The following is an 18,328-nucleotide window of genomic DNA, read 5'->3' as shown; positions in this document are numbered from 1 at the left end:
ATCCCATCTTCACTGTAAAATGGTCACATTTTACACTCACAATCCACTGTTTGAAGTTACATCACTTACATTTTGTTTTCTCCTCCTCTCTGCCTCTTGTGAGTAGAACTAATCCAACTATCAAGTTATTGAAGTGCAGCCCTTTGGATATTCCTCCAAATGAACAGTAGATAACCTAGAAGAATAAAATAGAGAAGTTAACCAGGGCAAACAGGGATGTCAGAAGTAAAACCAGCAGCTTATACTGAGGCTCCATTTTACATGGTTTTTAGGCTCATCACCCCACATTCAGCTAAAGACACTACAATTATTAATTGTGTCACCCTTTTGTAGCTCTTCTGGTACCAAACAGCCTTTATTTAGTGAAACACAGGTACAAGTCATGATCAGCAATATAAAAACTCCTCCAGTGAAGACACTTCTCACTTCTCATGGTGGTGTTTCCCCAGATTTCTTTATCAGGGCTGAAATCTCTGCAGGCTGGGCTCTGATAATCTCAAAGGCATCAAGGGGATGCAGCAGGAATCCCCAAGAGCAGGCTGGCAGCAGAGAGGGGAACACCAGAGCCCTGTGAGTCACTGTGGTTTCCACCACAAGTCAAAATTAAGCCAGGAACTGGGAGTGCCCAAACAAAACCAGTCCTGGGCCTGGCAAGGTTAGACCTGGCCAAGCCACACAGTGCTGTGGTGGCAGGAAGGTGAGAAGGGAACACCTGACACTGAGTGGCTACACCAGATTTACTGCTGCTCCTCAGCCTCAGCAGTGCTGTGCCATCTGCAGAAACCCTCTCCTTGTCTGTCTGTCCATCCATCCCTCCCTCTGGACTACTAAAATCTGTCTGCAGGCAGGGTAATGTCAATCCATGCACAGCAGGATCTCATTCTCCACAAAACACCCTGACCCTCCCTTCCATCCCACCCTGAGACACAGCATTACCCAAATGCTTTCATTTCCACAGGGGGCTCACATCAGCCTCTTCTGTTACTAAACTTTAATCCACTTACAAATGCTTGTAGGGCTGAATTATGAAAACTGAATTTGTGCTTTATTTGGCCACAACAGTTGTAGAGGCTTCAAGGCAGAGATTTGAATTCCACACTTGTTATGTCTAATCCTTCTGTCTTCACCAAATGCCTTCAAGGCTACACTGCCCATGTGAGCAATTTACCTTCACATTACACTGGAATCATCTTTTTTTTTTTAATATGCAGCTAAAATATCCTTCTGCTCACTTCTGCTGAACTTTGTACATCTCAGCTGCGAGACCAGATGAGCACCAAATATTACATTTATACATTATTTCAACACAACACAAGGATTGCTCATGAGATAAACAGAGGGAAGGAATTCTATGGATAATGTCCAATGTATCAGTATTTAATATACGGAATTGCAACCACGGGCAGCTGGCATTGCTTGGAGTTTAGCTGCTCAATCATTCCTTGGGAAGAGTTTATAAACACTGAATAGTCCTGTAACAACATCATTTCTCCACATTTTTTCACGTTGGTGTGGCATCTGGAAAACTTCTGATAACGTGCACCATCAAAATGTGATGCAATTTTGTGTCTTCCAAAATTACTTAATGCTGTTGCAGCTTTCCTTAAAACAGCCACACCCAGGCAGAATCACAGCAAGCTTCATTTCAGAATGTAAAATTTACTATCATTATAAAACACATAGTACTTTTTAAAATAAAATTTAAGCCTGACATGTTCTGTTTCATGGGCAGCTGAAGAGCATAACAAGATTTAAAGACCAAAGCTGTGCTTATGCTTCCCACCACCTGAGCAGCTTTCCTGCAGTTTAACAACACAGACACATCTCTAAATTTCCTTTTATTAGCATCTTCAACCCCATTCTCCCAAGAGATCCTCCCAGAACATTACTGTCCTGAACATTTAAAAAATGTTTTGTGTGCAGGACCATCACCCAAATCGCTGGATCAAAGTTCCACTGGTTTCAGTTCTCTGTTTCATGTCCAGTTTAAAACTCCTGCGTTTTTAATTTAACAATTTCCTGAAGGCCTCTCGCTCCTCAGATATGAAAAACCATTATTTACAGCATGCAGAGCACACAGCCTAGCTCCAGGGCTCCAAATGATCTTTTTTAGTGACTGGAAGGCTGAAAACTCAGGGTTTTAGCTGCCTAATGACTTTGCCTGCCTCTCCCCAGCCTGAAGCCAGGGATTACAAAGCATCCCTTGATAGAAATCCCAATTTTGGCCCAATTTACAGTTTTCAAGCTCACAGATTTGATGCTGCACTGCCTGAGTATGAATGCTACAAGTACATCATAATTTGTACTCGAATTTTGAGATGAGTTCTGATGAGAAGTCATCAAAAACCAATTAGAAGACTTCCATTAATTTTATTTCACCACCTGGAAACCAAGAACTGCTCTAAAACCATCATGAGTGTTAAAAGAGATAATCATCACCAAAATTGTGTCTTAAAGGACAGAATTTTTATAAAATAAAATAAAAACCAGGCAGCAGACATTTGAAACCCCAGAATCTATTTGTGACCAAATCAGTAATTTAATCCTTAATACTGACCTGAAAGGGATATAAAGGTACAAGTTAGCACAGAACATAAAATTATCAATATTTTATTTCAAACCAATTGTGAAAGATACACTTTTTGTTTAATCTTAGGGGTTATCAACTCTCAAAACAGAAAACACTCAAAAATTCAGGCTGAAGACAGGCTTTAAGCTCTGGGCAAATCAGACCCCTCCTTTTCCACTGCAAATTCTCCTCTAAGCCTTAAACACCCACATAAAAAGCCAGCTGTTTACAGAAGTAAAGTAGTATCATCCTCTTTGCCAAAATTTAGAAAAAACAGGGGGGAAAAAAAAGAATGGAGAAAAGATTAAGCTGAGGAAAAGGAACTCTGCCAGAGTGTAAAACCTTCAGCAATGCAACACTTCAGCACTCTCATTATCTAAATAAAACTGGGGGACTTGCACGCTGCCTCTGAGGTCAACAGCTCTGAGGATGCCAAAAATAGAGGCTGTGACTAGAAGTGACATGGAGCAAGAGATCATTTGAAAGGTCTCCCTAATCTTTGTCTCTCTTGCAGTAATATTTTGATATCTCTCTCAAGAAAGGGGCAACTCTATAAAAGAAAATAACTTTTTAAACTTGCACATGTGTAGGATGGTATAACTATTTTTTTAGCTATATACAAATGGATATATGTTTATATCCATGTTGCAAATTTTGATTCTGGTTATTATTCAGCTCATTCATGCATCTCTTATGAACAAATTTATTTCTAAGAGCTTGTAAAGATTCATCTTTAGAAAACAAAGTAACAGCCAATGGAATGTCAAAGGAAGCAACAGCAAGTGCATCTCTGGAGTAAATAAAATCTGTTATTGTGGTCTTGTTACAAATTCCCAATCTTTTAATTGCCCAAATTTACATCTGGATATTTAGGTTTGATAGGATATTTGACTTCAAAGTCATCTACCAGGTATTAATAGGGTTGGGAGCACATCACAGCCCAGCACAGCCCTGACCACCCACAATCCAAGTCTGGAAAACCATTTCCAGGCAGAGAAGGTGCATTGTGACCTTGCATAAGAAATGGGAAGCAATTCAATCAACTCCATAAACATTTGTGCGCGCACAGCAGCACCCAGCTGCCCATTATCCACTGCTTTTGGCTTCCCAGGAAAACAGCAATTCACAGCTCACCTCAGCAACTTTGGGAGGGACCCCATCACCCAGAACTTCCCTGATGAAGCACTGCTGGGTCATATAATAGGAGAGGCCACAAGTTCTCTTGAAAGCATCTTTGAGCCTCTTCAGTTCTATGTCTGTCACTGAGAACAGAGGAAAGAAAAAAAAATGTGGTCAATAAAGATGTTACAGAAAGATAATAGCTTAAGGAATCTCAAAATCCTCCACTCCTTATGTTTACCTTTACAATAAAAAGACACAAAGAAATTAAACGCATGATTTCCCCTAAAGAGTGGGAAAATGAGATCTAATAATCTAATCTTGCTTGAAAAGAGACAAAGGAAGCAGACCTGTGGTTACCATCAATGTGAACAACAGCTCACTGCCTAAGTTTTCTGACTACAATAGTGGATTGTAATTTGTTCTAAATTCAGCACCATTCTTGTCACACAAAGGAAAATGAGGCAGCTTTATGATCAATTTTGCATTGCACGTAAGCCAGGGAAATTTTCTGCAACCAACAGTGGTGAATATTATTAAGAGCAGCTCCAACAGCATCTTTCAAGCAGTTTCATCTATTAACCAGTCTGCTTTTCTGTATTAAAACAAATAAAATACTTTATCACCACTACAAGTTCATGAGACAGTGCAGGAAGGTGTGATTTAATAGGAAAAAATGTTGGACTACATGTAATTCTTCACCCAAGATCCCCTTGCACAGCCAAAATCTGCTTGCCAGCTACACCTGTTCAAACTTGTTCACAACTGCAAAGGTGGAAAATGTGATGACATCCCACCCATCCTGGCATGGGAGCTCCCTGGAAAGCAGTGCTGCCTTCAGATTTTACAAGCACAAAGCAACTTTCTAAGAAAGTGTTTAAGAAGGGGAGGATCTCGTGGAACAAAACAAGCCCTCTGCCCAAAGCCAAGCTGTAAGGAATGGCACAGGACCTCCTGGAAGCTCCTGAGTGGGGCAGAAAAAGCAATTTACCATGCAGAAGACCAGGGGAATGATGCTGCACACGGGAGCTCTGTCACTGTATTTATAGCAAGGCTTTTTCCTTACCCTATCACAAGCCAGGCAGAAACAACACCGCCATGGCCAAAGGCTTGTCGAGCTTTTTGTCAGCCAAAATAAAACAGAGCACTTGAGGGCTTAATCCAGCACTCAGTAAAACTTCTGCTTTTCAGTTAATTCATTCATCAAAAGCAAAAATCAATCCTTAAAAGTAAATCATATTAAAACATTCCTCTCTTATTTTAATCCGAGTCAACACTGAAACAGAAGTTGGCTCCACTTAACAACTGTGTAAAAACAGAAATTGGGTTATGTTTCCTCTCAATTTTTATTACAGATTCTGGGTACTTCTAACCATAAAGGGAAAAAAAATCAAAGTATCTAAGAGATAAACCTCAAGTGTGACCCACACAGCACCAGAGCTATCAATTAGCACAGTGGTGATTACCATTAGCACATATCTTGTTTGACTGAAACGAGCCTGCTGTAATTACATGGCAGAAGAATGTTGGTCTCATACTGTTACCTGGCTTATAAGGTGTTTAAATTCCATTCTTTCACATTAACATCCACCCAGAGTCACTGGTGCCTTCAGAGGGGTGCTTTGATGAACACCCAAACCAGGAGGAGGAGAAGGGAAGTGCTTCACCTCCCATCACCTTTAAGTCACTGCAGCAAATCTTCAGGCACGGGGACATCTCCCCACATTTAATGAGTGTTGGGATTGCTCAGGGATCATGCAAAGGGGAAGCTCCTGGCTTTGGAATTTTGGCAAAGCAAAGAAAACAACCTGGATCTCAGACTAAATCCAACAACAGTTTTGGGATTAAATTATTCTCATTTTTTGCGGTTTTTATATGCCTGCTCACACACACATATCGTTAACAAAATAAACTCTATGCTCCAGTTTCTTCTCCCTCTCTTAATTCTTTGATCTCCTCACCATTAAATCCAATCTAGTTTGGGGTTATTTGGCAGAAGTTTCTGTACAAACATTTGCTAAGCTGATGCTTACAGCACCCCTGACTGTCCAGCGTGCACTCCAGGCAGTGCTCAGGAGAAGGAAAATCCCATATAAATGTATCTCCCATAATCCATGGGAGTGACTGGAGTGCCAGCCAAGGTGAGGAGAAGGTTGGGAACAAGATTTGTCAAGCAATACTCCCAAGATCTTCAAAAAGAACTGCACTATCAGTGTATTTAACAGGGGTGATAAGTTGATACTGCCAGTCCATGTTACATTTCAAAAGCAAATTAATATTGCCAGAGCCCACTCAGTATTATTGTTTGCATACAGAAACTACAAAAAAGGTCATGGAATAACAGGAAAGGTAATTACTTCCATTCCTTCCCCAGGAGCCATTAAAATGACTGATGCTGCCCATTTAAAATCATCTGCAAAGCTTTGTAAAGATAAGTTCATTATACATTGAGATCCATGCACATGAAAGTACAACTGAAATGAGCAGAGTATAAATCAAAGATATTATCAATGTTTACTATGAGTCTGGAAGGCAAAATATTTGAATTCAAAATCCCAACACCAAAGCACCAATTATTCAACAGAGATAGAGCACGATGGCATTTTGAGAGGAAATAAAACTAAGTCTTCAATTATTAAAGGAACATTTCTAGAAGCAATACATCTATTACTATAATAACTATCATAATTTCAGAAATTAGAATGCTCACATCCCCAGAAGCTGCCCTTTTTCTCTCAAATCCACAAACCCAACACACAGGAAGCATCAGAGAACACAGAGGGGTTTTTCATCCTGCCTTTAGACACCAGCCTGTCTCCTACACTGACTGAAGTCCTTTCATTAGGAATATTCACTTTTTCCAAAGGCACAGATTCCCCAAACACTTCCAGGAGCCAGTTGTCTACAAACACCTCTGAGAAGAGCATTCACAGGCTGCTGTCATTAGGCACAGGAGACAGACACCACGCTATGGGGAGCACCCTTGTTGTATTCACAGCCTGACAGGGGAAAACAGACACTGACAACTTCCCAGGAGGAGTTTGTGGTAGTGAACACAGCAAAAACCACCTTCACATCCCACCTGCCAGTAACAGGTGGCACAACCTCAATGTTATTGCAGGGAAAACGACTCAACTGGAACTGCACATTTCATTCTTTACACCTCCAGAGCACACAAGTGACCTTTTGATTCAAGGTAACAAAACCAAGTTTCAATACTTAAGATACCGTGTGATAATCCTTAAAAATCTACCTGGCCACTTCCAAAAACCACCAGAGAAACAAAGTCCCAGCCTGTCACTATGCCTATGGTAACTTTGCTAACACAAAGCTCCTGTGCCACCTCAGCTGGAAGGTTTCCAGCAAAGCTGCAGACAGTTGAACAGGAGATTAGTGCTGCATCCAACTCTCCAGGGAATATTCCAGCTCCAGTTTGTTTAATAAAGTTTAAATGAAACCACACAACCTCAGCTAAAAATGTCACCCGGCTTAAAGTAATTGTAACAAACCTTCAGCTCACCAACTGCTGAGGGTATTTTTAGTTTCCCAGTGTTACTTAAACTTCAGGCTGTTTATATGGATGTACTAGCCCACATTTTTTGTTTTAACTCCCATCTATCCAGGTAATGAAATGTGTAGTGTCTTCCAAAACTGGCCCCTGCTGGAAACCACCTCCTTCTGCTCTGCTTTCACATACTTGTCACCAAGTCATCCTGGAGTTTTCCTTTTGGACTAAAACTGTATCTGAAGTTCAGATTATGCAAGTCTAACTCTAGGCTTAAACCTTGTTTTGCCACCCCTATAAAACTGTTCAAACCAAGCTGGAGGAAATCAACCCTTCCAGTGGAGCTTTGCAAGTTTTGCTGCCACATTTCTCCATTCATTTTAGAACCTCTACTCACTTGAGAATTTTTTCTTTCCACGTCCTGTAGATCTAATCCCACCTCCACCTTCTGGGAAGGCTCTAAAATACCCTGTGAGCAATGTAGGGTTTGGGGTATGTCCCCTCCAAAAATCACAGTGAAAGGACAATTTTTGACAACAAAAACTGGGCAGCAAATACCTGCCTCAGCAAAAGCTGCTCTGCTGTTACCAGGCTACTAGTGAAAATTACTAAGAGTCATCATAAAGATATAACTGCGTGGCTAAATACAAGTAATATTGATATTTCTGCTTTTTCACGTCCTGTTTTGGAAAAAGAGGAGAAAATGGTTACACCAAACCAATTCCTCACTTCTCAAAGTACCTACACTGCATATTCTGTGATACTTTGTTAGAGGCCTCTGAATCTGAGCTAAGGTTTGCAAAATTTACCTCAATGAAGTGTTTTATTCAAATACTGTAAGAAGGAACTTAAAAGCTTCCTTAATTTTACATATTTTTGATGATGTAACTATTGAACATAAAGAATAAAAGAACTGCCACACACTCTGCTTAAAGGTTAAAAGGAGTGGTTGGTCAGGCCTAGTGGAGTTATTATAGCTTAGAAAAAAATATTATACACCTTACCTGTGATATATGCATCAAGAGCAAACACAATAAATGTATTTAAAATTCCTATTTAATATTTATTTGCAAAGTCAAGCCAGCCACAAAAACACCTTCCCTTACAACGCTTTCCCCCCATCCTTCCAAATTAAAGCACGCTGAGGTAAAATGCTGAGAAATAGAGGCTGAGACCCAAAACACAGCTTTCCAAACACTTGTCTGATGGAGCAAAGGTGACAAATAAAAGCATTTGAACTCTTAGTACTGCCTGAGACATGCAGGCAAGAGACACTTAACCCCTCCATGGCTTGTCTCAGCTCTGAAATGGATATAAACCCCAGCCTGCATCACACAGATGTGTGATAAATGAGCTAAGATATTGTGTAAAAGCACTACAAGCTACTACTAAAAAGCTGATTTAATCAGTGAAAAGGGCAGAACTCCAAGTGTTTAACTGAGGGGAAGGTGGAATTAATCTGTCCTGGCTACTATAAACTGACCAATTAACATCAGGTAGAACTAATTGGACACAGAAACAGCTCCAGAATCACAAAAGCTCCCTGCAAACCATCACTGCCATTAGGAGGAGCAGCAGTAACCACAGCAAAAAGCTGATCTTTGTCCCAAAAGCCTGAAATACTTCATCTGACTACGTGAAAAGAAAGGATTTATTCTGGTTCACAGGTTCTCAGCACAAAACCCAAACCAGCCCAACCAAGGGAGAAAACCACGATGTATCAACAATGCTGAAAGTCAAAACAGGAAACAAAACCTTGCATAAGCAGGAAGAGAAAACACAGGATAAAAAGGTCAGTCAAGGTGAAGGGTCAAGAACCTTTCCAGCTCATCTGACTGAAGCACTGGAAATTTCCCCTAGAAATGGAAGCATCAAAATGCCCCCATTGCCTCCAAACACACCCCAAAATCTGAATTTCCAATGTCACTACTGGGTGAAAAGCAGCTTGCTAAGTCAGAGCCTTAAAAAACAAAATCCCACCAGCCCTGCACATCACAAGTACACAAAGCAAGCAATAATTTGCAACCATCAGCATAACACTGCCTTTATTCTTTGCTAAAAATAACCAAACCTGAATTCTAATAAAACTGACAACTTGCTCATCCTTCAGAAAGCAAAAAAAAAATCACCTGTCTCAAGTTCTTCCTCACTTCCAGCTCGGGTTTTTTTCATAATTCTAATATTTTGATTTTTAAGTGACAATTTTAGAGGTTCAATATCAAACTCACAGGGCATATAATTCTCTAACCAGACAATTATCTTCCCTGTAATCACTCGCTCAATATTTCCCTTAGGAATCTTCATCCTAGTTATACATGGAAATTTTATTACTTTTTTCATTAGTCTTTATTGTGACTTAATGGCTGTGGTTATGAAGTTGTCAAGAACCAAAGCAATTACTAAAAAGCTTCAAAGAGGTAAAATGTGCAAGAGAAAGTAAAATGTGTTTGGGAACAACCCCAAATTGGAGGAACCAACTGCAAAATACAACCGAGATAAATGAACCAGCTATGACTAAAAAGTCAACCACCACACCCACACACCCTTGCTAAAAAGGAATCCATTTGGGAATATTTTGGGAGAAAACACTAAAGACTAAAAATTCCTGCCTTCCCTAATGGAAAAGTGAATCCACTCCTAAGGAATCTCTCATGACTGGAATACCAGAAATGGCACCACCCAGTTTACACAGGGCACCTCCATAAAGGCTTCACACATTTACCAGTAACAGGAATTTAAGGAAAACAACACCACGGTCTGGGTATTAAAAAAAAAAAGGAATTATTCAATCCAGCTGTATTTTTTTTCGTCCCACCTATTCCCTGTTTTTGGTAGCAGTGGCTCATCCTGTGGATAAAGCTTTCCCTGGTTCTATCAGACCTTCCCCTAATGCATATCAAAGGTTTAACATCTCCTGTGCAGGGACTGCAAGGAGATTTAGTCATTACAATAGGATTTGCCAATTTTCTGTAACACGAATTCTTAGCATTTATGTGATGCTTTTAATCTTCAAAGAGCTTACTCCTCACAGTCCCCATTCCCATAAGAATTCCAGCATTCCCAGACTGTTTTATCCCTCTCTATTTCCATCAGGGCACATTGCTGTTTGGATTAACTCTCCCAGTAAACCCAGTGTGGAGAGGAACTGGTACACAACAGCCAGTGAAACAATAATAATAACAACAACAGCAGTGAAATAATCCTCCCACTATCTGAGCATGGAAATCTTATTGGCCATATTTTAGATCCTCAGGAATTAAAGGAGCTCCCTGGTCCATTCATATGAGCAATGGGATAAACTTGAAAATTCACAAAACTTGGCAGATGAGCAAAATCTATTTTATCATTTTACAACTGCAAATGTAAGCACAATAAACTGCAATATTATATATTAGGGACAAAAAGGGATTCCTGTTATCAAGTAAAGAATTGGTGAACTCATTCTCCAGGAGCAATTCCTAACCCTGGATCATTCCAGTTTGTCGCCTTCCCCACCCACTCTGCTGGCTAGAAAAAGGGGCAAAAGGGGGACAAGTTTTAAATGGTTTTTAAATGGTTTTAAACAGAGCACACATCATGTTGAGCAGCAGCATTGAGAATCCTGAACTACTCTCCAAAAGATAACATGGACTGAAAATTAATCAGGATTCTGGGATGTTCATCTTCACCTGAGTTCCCAGGATTTGCTTTCCCTTTCCACTGCTGTTTTCCTCTGATGCACTTCATAGTTGTGGTTTGTCCATGATTTCCCAGGTGAGTGTTTTAGCTCTCAATCTTTCCAGCATTTAGAATTAATGTTTAGCCCTGCTCAGATTAGAAACTAAACTCTGCTTTTCTGAGCTGTCCCTTCATCAGTTTTCCTGGCAAACACACTGAAAGTTTGTGTTGTTATAGGTGAGCAGAGCAGCTTCTGTCACAATTCAAAAAAGCTGCTTCTGCTTTATTACCACCATGAAAATCATTGAGACATTTATGCTTGTTAAGATTCACAAAATTACAATATAGAACTCATTCCCAAGAAATAAACACCCTGCTAAAATGAAAGGCAAGTGCCAACTATGTAAATGCAAACACCACATAATGACCATGCTACAAAATAAATTGAAATATAACAAATATTTCACATCCTGTCTCCCAACAGTGCCAAAGATACTAAATGCAGCTGTAATATGAATTGTTCTTTAAATAAAAAAATTATAGTCTAAGCCTGAAAGTTAAACAGAAGCTACAACTTCTGCATAGGAAGGCAGAGCTTCCCATCACCTTCAGTGAGGATGAGAGGCAAGGAAGGAGTTCTAATTTGGGATTGCTGGCATAGTTTTGATCAAATATTCACTCCAGTGTTGGCCTCTGGCAGCTAAAAGAGCCAAATCCAGTAAAGCACAGTACTTACATTCCATGACAAGAATAATAAAAAATTCAGATAATATTTATACTTTGCTACGTCTTAATTTCTGAAGTCAGAGGAAAAATATGACTCACTTGCAAGACAAGTGTCCTGGCACAAGCACTCCACACGTGTGTATTCACACGGCCAAGCGAAGGCTCTCTGCTTCCAGCCTTCCTATTCCCAGCTCTTGGGGACACATCTGTCTAAAACATCATCTCAAACTCAGCTGTAAAGGGCATATTTTTGTGTCAGGTCCCAAATTTCTGTCTCCTGTTGCACTGTTACAAGCACATAATGACAAGCTTGATATACAACCTGTGAAAAATACCAGCACCATCACAAACACAGACACTGGACTAGGGAGAGAAAAAATAAATAAAAACCACCATGTGCTTAGTTCTGGGACCCCATTACATGGTTGGTAGAACACCAAGAACTGAATCAGAGCTTTATTTTTTTACAGACAATAGCAAACAATTAGCATTATTATTTCCAAACTCCGTTGCCACTGCTGCATCCCCTGTTAAGAGAATCCTCAATTAACATGCCAGGATTCATATTTAGGATTATCCTGAAAGATGCCATGCTAGTTTTACATTGGAGAATTCCTCACTGCAGATATTCAGCAGTATTCCTAAGGCCCTCCAAGGGAAGGATGAAACAGCACATTTAGATGCACCCTGGGCCAGCTGCAGGGGAAAGCAGCTCCCAGTCACTGCAGGGCCACTGAGCAGCTCGCATGGATGGGATGGCTCCAATTCCAGAGATTGCTATGAACACACTGCCCATTGTTCACAGAAACAGAAAAGGTGTCAGGATGACTTCACTCCAAAGAGCCCCAGTGCCCAGAATGGAGGCAGCAGCTGGAAGCTCTCCCTGAATCCCTGGAGAGACTCACAAGATATCCTCAAGGACATTACAGTCTCTATTAGCAGCAGTACATTTACATAATAAATTATGAACGTTTTATGATTCTATATTTATCAAATATTTTCTACTCTGCTTTTTAACCTCTAGCCCTGTAACACTGTGGCCTCTGCAGATATTTATCCTGTGTTCTGCACTGGAATTAGTGCATGTTGTGGTTTCTTCCTGCTCTGCCCTAATCAACATTGCAAACTACTCATTATTTTTAAAATAACATTAGTTCTCACAACACATTTACTCCACAATTCTTTAACCAAGGTGATCAGAAGACAACGCTGAATTGCAGGCAATAAAAAAAAAAAAAGCGGGAATAGGTTAATAGCAAAAAGATCAATTATAATTCTTTAGGCAAAGACAAATCATGGTGTTAGCTGCAGGACTGGAAAACAGGCACCAAAAAGTTCTGACATTACCGTTCCACTGATAACAGCCCTCCCTAAGATCCTGCCACAACACAGACCAGGCTGCCCTGACTGCACCAACTGCTGTTCATTCCTCCTAAAGCACTCCTGTTCTTTCCTCCTAAAGCACTCCTGTTCATTCCTCCTAAAGCACTCCTGTTTCAGCTGTACAAAGTGCAAATCCACTTTTACAATTTTTAAACTGAAATCCAGGATTTAGCTGTATCACATCACGAGGGAAAACGTGCTAGAAATCTTGACAAGACTAGGAAATTTCCAGAGTAAGATTTTGCTTCTGGATAACACCTAACAGCTAGAAACAGGGATTGAAAAGAAGTGCTTCTTCAGCCCAAAATACATTCATGATGCCACATTCAAGTTCATTTTTAGAACAAATTCAATCTGCAAAACTCAAGTTCTCATAATTACTATCCCAATACTTTCAGTTCTTTTTCCCCCACATCCACAGACTTATTCAATCTGGTACTTCCTGTTCTGTTTAGGGCTCTGTGTTTCTTCCACTTTTTTATTTCATTCAAGGTCTCAAATTTTTAAAAGAACAAATTTTGCAAACTAATGGAGTAAAATTAATCATCTGAAACAATTCCAGCATCTGAAGGGAGCTTACAAGGAAGCTGAAGAAGGACTCTTCATCAGGATCTGTAGTGGTAGCAATGAGTTCCAACTGGAAGAGGGCAAGCTTAAATCAGATAGAAATTCCTGATAAAATATTTCAGCTCAGGAATCTGTCACAAACCCTGAGCACTGCCATTGTCACCAGATTTGAGATAAGGAACATCTATTCAAAACACAAAAGAAACATAAGCATCCATTCTATATTAAACACTTAACATGAAATTAAACTGTGAGTGGATGACAACTGAAAGACAGAACAAAAAGAGAGATACAATGTGAATAAAATCACTGGTTTTGAGGAAGAATTCCAAAGGGCTCGTAGTAAGCTTTACTTTGAAAGGATGAAGCCTACATTTTTATACAGAATGTAATTCTCTCTTATTTTGGCCCAATGACATTGCTTCTCATAGCTTGTGGGCCCAATTCAGACTCTAAACTAAGTGAAACAGCTTCAAAGGATTTGGACATTAAAAAAAAAATCATCAAAACAAACGTTAGAGAGTCCTTTTGCCTTTGTAGCTGCTGCTGGAAGCAGTGGCTGGCTCAGAGCAGCTTCCACTGCCCAGCCCTGTGGCTGCAGAGCCTGACCAGGAGGAAGTCAGAGCTCTTTTTAAGGTACAGACTGTCTCAGTGACTATTTAAAACCGCTCCAAAAGTCAGAGCCGCAGTGTCTGACAAAGCCAGACGTTCTTTCTGCCCATCTCAGTCTGCCCAGTGGTTCCCACCACGAGGGAGGGCTGGTCCTGCTGGCTTTTCAGGAGCATCCCTGTGCCAGGAACTCTGGTTTGCAGAGAACTCCATGGTGGGCACAGGAACCCGTGCAGTTCATTAACACCACCATTAATACCTTGTTTCGCCCTAAATACATCCTATAGGTCGCCTCAAAACCGCATTTCCATGGGATGGGAGAGGCTTGGCCTGGTCTGTGACAGGTTAAAAGGAGGATTTAAGCACCCTGGAGATCAGGGCATGTCACTGCATCTGCCAGCTCACCCTACCTGTGACAGCTGAGCACTCCAGGGGAGGCAGCGATCCAGGGAGGAACTATTTCAGGGCTTGCACCAGTCCCACATTAAATAACATTTATTCAGTGGGAAATAAACCCTGGTCACTACAAACTGCCTGATTAGCCCCTGCCCAAACCTTTCTCAGCCAGCTCCTCTTATTCAACACCAACACGCTGTTGCAAATGTTACTCTATAAGAAAACTGGTTTTGTTAAACTTTTAGATTATTAAACCAAGAGTCTCACATCTCTACGACTTAGGCACATGCCAGTAATACACTAAAGTAATTAAGGAATTTCCTTTAATTGCCATTCTAATGAATTAATTAGTAGGCTACATAGAAAAAATTCTGATTGATTATAACTCGCATCAGTTTTTAAGCAAATTTGGTGAACTACTACAAAACCCACATGCAGACACATTTAGTGTCAAAGCAAGATCTGAACTCTGCTTACAGCCAAATTAGAAATGAAAAAGAGATTTTACATCAGTTTAATAAAGCAGCATTTCAAAGTGATGCACTTGCCAAATAAGCCCCACCTGCAGGGACCATGTCAGCCCTGCTCAGCTGTAAATACAACCCCATAAAAGTCCCCATTTCTCAGAGGTGTTCAAATTCATTATATAAAAAAAAGAAATGAAAACTACTATTAGACAGCTCAGCTGCAAACATTAAAGCTACACAGCCTATGAGATATGGAGTCATCACTAACAAAGGTAAGGTGTCCCTGAAGAAATCACAAAAGAAAATGTGCATTAGGATTTTGCCACTCTTTTTAGGCAAGCAGGGAATTTTATTCCAGTAAGTGCTAGCAATAATCCAGCATTCAAAGTTTGGTGAATTAGGCCCTTTCAAACTCTTAGGCAGAATCTACCTTAATGGATTTTTCTTCTACATTCATCTTTGCCCAAAGGCTTCATTGTCTCATTATGTAAATTACCTTTTCATATGAAAATTAAATGTTAAAGATGCTTTTTGTAGTTCTTCAATACTGCAAATATCACATGGACATTCACAATAATTCAGACTAAGTACAACTTATAGAAAAGCACCTGCTTCAAGGAATGGAACAAATTAAGAAATAACTTGTTTTTAAATGACTAAGAATTGAACGTCTTAATTAGAATTAACCCACAGAACTTTCTTTTCTATACAGAAAATCAAAGTAGGAAACCATCAGGCAAAGAGGAGCCCTAAAGGAGGCCCTAAAAACCCCAGCTGGGCAGTTCTGGTTTACATCAGGCTTGGAAATAACCAAAGTCAGGGGACAGAAACAATTCTGCTGTTTGAAAATGCCACACTTGTCCTGCCCTTCCTCCATCAGCTTTCTGCATGCTCACAGTATTTAGAACTTCTTCTTGGACCAGAACAGAGCAGGATTATTTTAATAATAATTAATAACTAAGTCATAAGAGCTCTGGACTCAATAGACCTCCCATAGAGCAAATGATTTATAGCAATGTATGACTTCACAACCTAACCAAAGATACACTCAATTTTCAGAAGACAGTGACACTTCTTGAATGACAGATATTAGTAACATCTGGGTTTTTAAATACAGAAAAACCCTACCCAGTCCTACCTCAAAGAGGAGTTGTACAATAATCCTCATTTACAGAACTCAATAGACACTACATGCCTCACCTCATCACATTACTTGTTAATGCTATGGGTTTTTTTCATTCTCACAGGCTTGTCATCCCTTCAGAGGCCCATTTTTAAAATCTGATTTCATTTTCTTGAGTACTAAAGAACTGAATGCCTTACTTATTTTATGAAGGGAGACAGTGGGCCGAGTTCCCTTGAGCAGAGCAAAGGGGTGAGGGGTGTTTTACTCATTCCTGCCACAGCGCCAGCAGCCAGAAAGCCTGAAACTGTTACAAGTCAAGTAAACAGGATTCAAAGTAGTCCCCTCTTATTTTTTTTTCTTTCACATTTCATTAGAGATGCTTCATCTCACACTGAACAACTTTCTAGTTTCTATTTTTGTCCTTTTTTTTTTTTTTCCTCTGTAGGACACTGTCAGGTAGATTTAGGACTTCATCAAAACAAGACTTCACAAAATTCAAGCTGAACAGAAATATTTTATAGAATCTATCAGGTTGGAAAGTATCTCAGGAGGTCACTTGGTTCACCCTTGTGCTTGAAACTGGGTCAAGGCTGAACTCAAACCAGCTTCCAGAGGGTTTTGTCCAGGCAGAGCTTGGAAATCTCTAAGAATGAAAGTTCAACAACTTTCTCTGGGCATGTATATTTTTTAAAAAGCCTGGTGTTACAGGAGGAAAAACTAGAAACTGATCAGAAACTATAGAACAACTGATGTCATTGATTAAAATCCAAGAAATAAAGCTCAGGTTTATGACCTGTGAGATACATAGGCATATAATCTATAATCCAAATAAATGTTTTGAGGACTCAGTTTCAGTCTACATCAAGATAAGAAAATGTATTACATATAGAATAGCCTGATAGTGGTCTTTTCACTTATATCAATATACTTAACACTCAAAATGAGGATTTGTTCAGCTTATCCTGTTACCTCCAGCCCCATGGCTGGAATGGTATCTATTTAAACTCCCCTGGCAGCTTTCCTCACTGCTTTGATTGGAATCTCCAGTAACACTCTGACAGGACAAAACTGCAGCTAATATTGTGAGCCTGCTCCTATTTAGAGACATGATTCACCTGAGAAGTGAGAAACCAGAGGATTCCCAACAGTTACTGAATCATAATTCAACTTTTTGAGGTATTTTTTCCTTTAAGATGCTCAACTTTTTCTTATTTATGAAACACCTATGTTCTTAAATCCTTTTTTCTCAGACTTGCATCACACTCTGCACATTCAAGACTTGTGCAATCACCACGTTTCTGCCATGCTTGGGAACCATCTAAGAACTACTAAAAACCTACTAAAAGGATGCAATCATCTCCCACAGAACCACAGCACTTGCAGCAGCCCAAGCAGGAGGCAATATTTACCCCGAATTTGTAAGTTTTCAACTGGTATTTCATAAAGAGCCTCTCAAGACCACAAAAGGTATCTCAGGAAAGGAAATTTACCGTTAGCTGACTTAAGTTCACTCCACCAATGTTCCTCATTTCCAACAGGAAATAACTTGGGAAGTCCTAAGCAAGAGGCTGAAACCCCCCGAGTTCACTTCCCTCAACTCGGGGAAGGAACTGAGGTAAAGGAGAAAGTGGTGGCTGCAATTTAGCAGCAGAAGAATTACAGATTACAAACCAACTCTCTTCCAACAGATCAAGTGCAGCTGTAGGGAGAAGGATTTGGGAGTGCTGCTGGGTGAGAGGCTGGACATGCCCTGTGTCCTGGGCTGACCCCACAGCGCAGGCAGCAGGGATTCTGGGGATTCTGCTCTCTGCCCTCTCAGGTGGGATCCCACCTGCAGAGCTCCCCCAGCCCTGAGGGGCAATCCAGAAGGACCTGGAGCTGCTGGAGCCAGTCCAGAGGAGGCACCAGGATGATCAGAGGGATGGAGCAGCTCTGCTGGGAGGAAAGGGTGAGGGAATTGGGATTGTTCCACCTGAAGAAGAGAAGCTTTGGGGTGACCTAACTGCAGCTCCCCAGTACCTGAAGAAGCTGACAGGAAACACAGGGAGAGACTTTTTACAGGGGCCTGGAGTGCCAGGAGAAGGGGAATGGCTTCACACTGGCAGAGAGTGGATTAGGTTGGATATTAGGAAGAAATTCTTCCCTGTGAGGGTGGTGAGGCCCTGACACAGGTTGCTCAGAGAAGTGTCCAAGGCCAGGTTGGA

At 40.5% G+C, this 18,328-nt stretch overlaps 1 protein-coding gene across 6 annotated transcripts in view; it reads right to left on the bottom strand.

The window, feature by feature from the left end:
• Window positions 1-18,328, bottom strand: part of USP32 (ubiquitin specific peptidase 32) — a 63,401-nt gene that overhangs the window by 40,167 nt on the left and 4,906 nt on the right. For all 6 annotated transcript variants that reach the window (XM_068210680.1, XM_068210683.1, XM_068210685.1 and 3 more), the window contains 2 exons: window positions 3,704-3,831; window positions 70-175 (listed from right to left, as the gene is read on the bottom strand). In XM_068210680.1, the coding sequence (XP_068066781.1) occupies window positions 70-175; window positions 3,704-3,831 (234 nt within the window). The remainder of the gene's footprint in view (window positions 1-69; window positions 176-3,703; window positions 3,832-18,328) is intronic.

Source organism: Anomalospiza imberbis, chromosome 20 (assembly GCF_031753505.1).
Source record: "Anomalospiza imberbis isolate Cuckoo-Finch-1a 21T00152 chromosome 20, ASM3175350v1, whole genome shotgun sequence".
Lineage (NCBI taxonomy): Eukaryota > Metazoa > Chordata > Aves > Passeriformes > Viduidae > Anomalospiza > Anomalospiza imberbis.
Note: the sequence above shows the minus strand (reverse complement) of the source record. Positions and strands in the feature narration are given on the sequence as shown.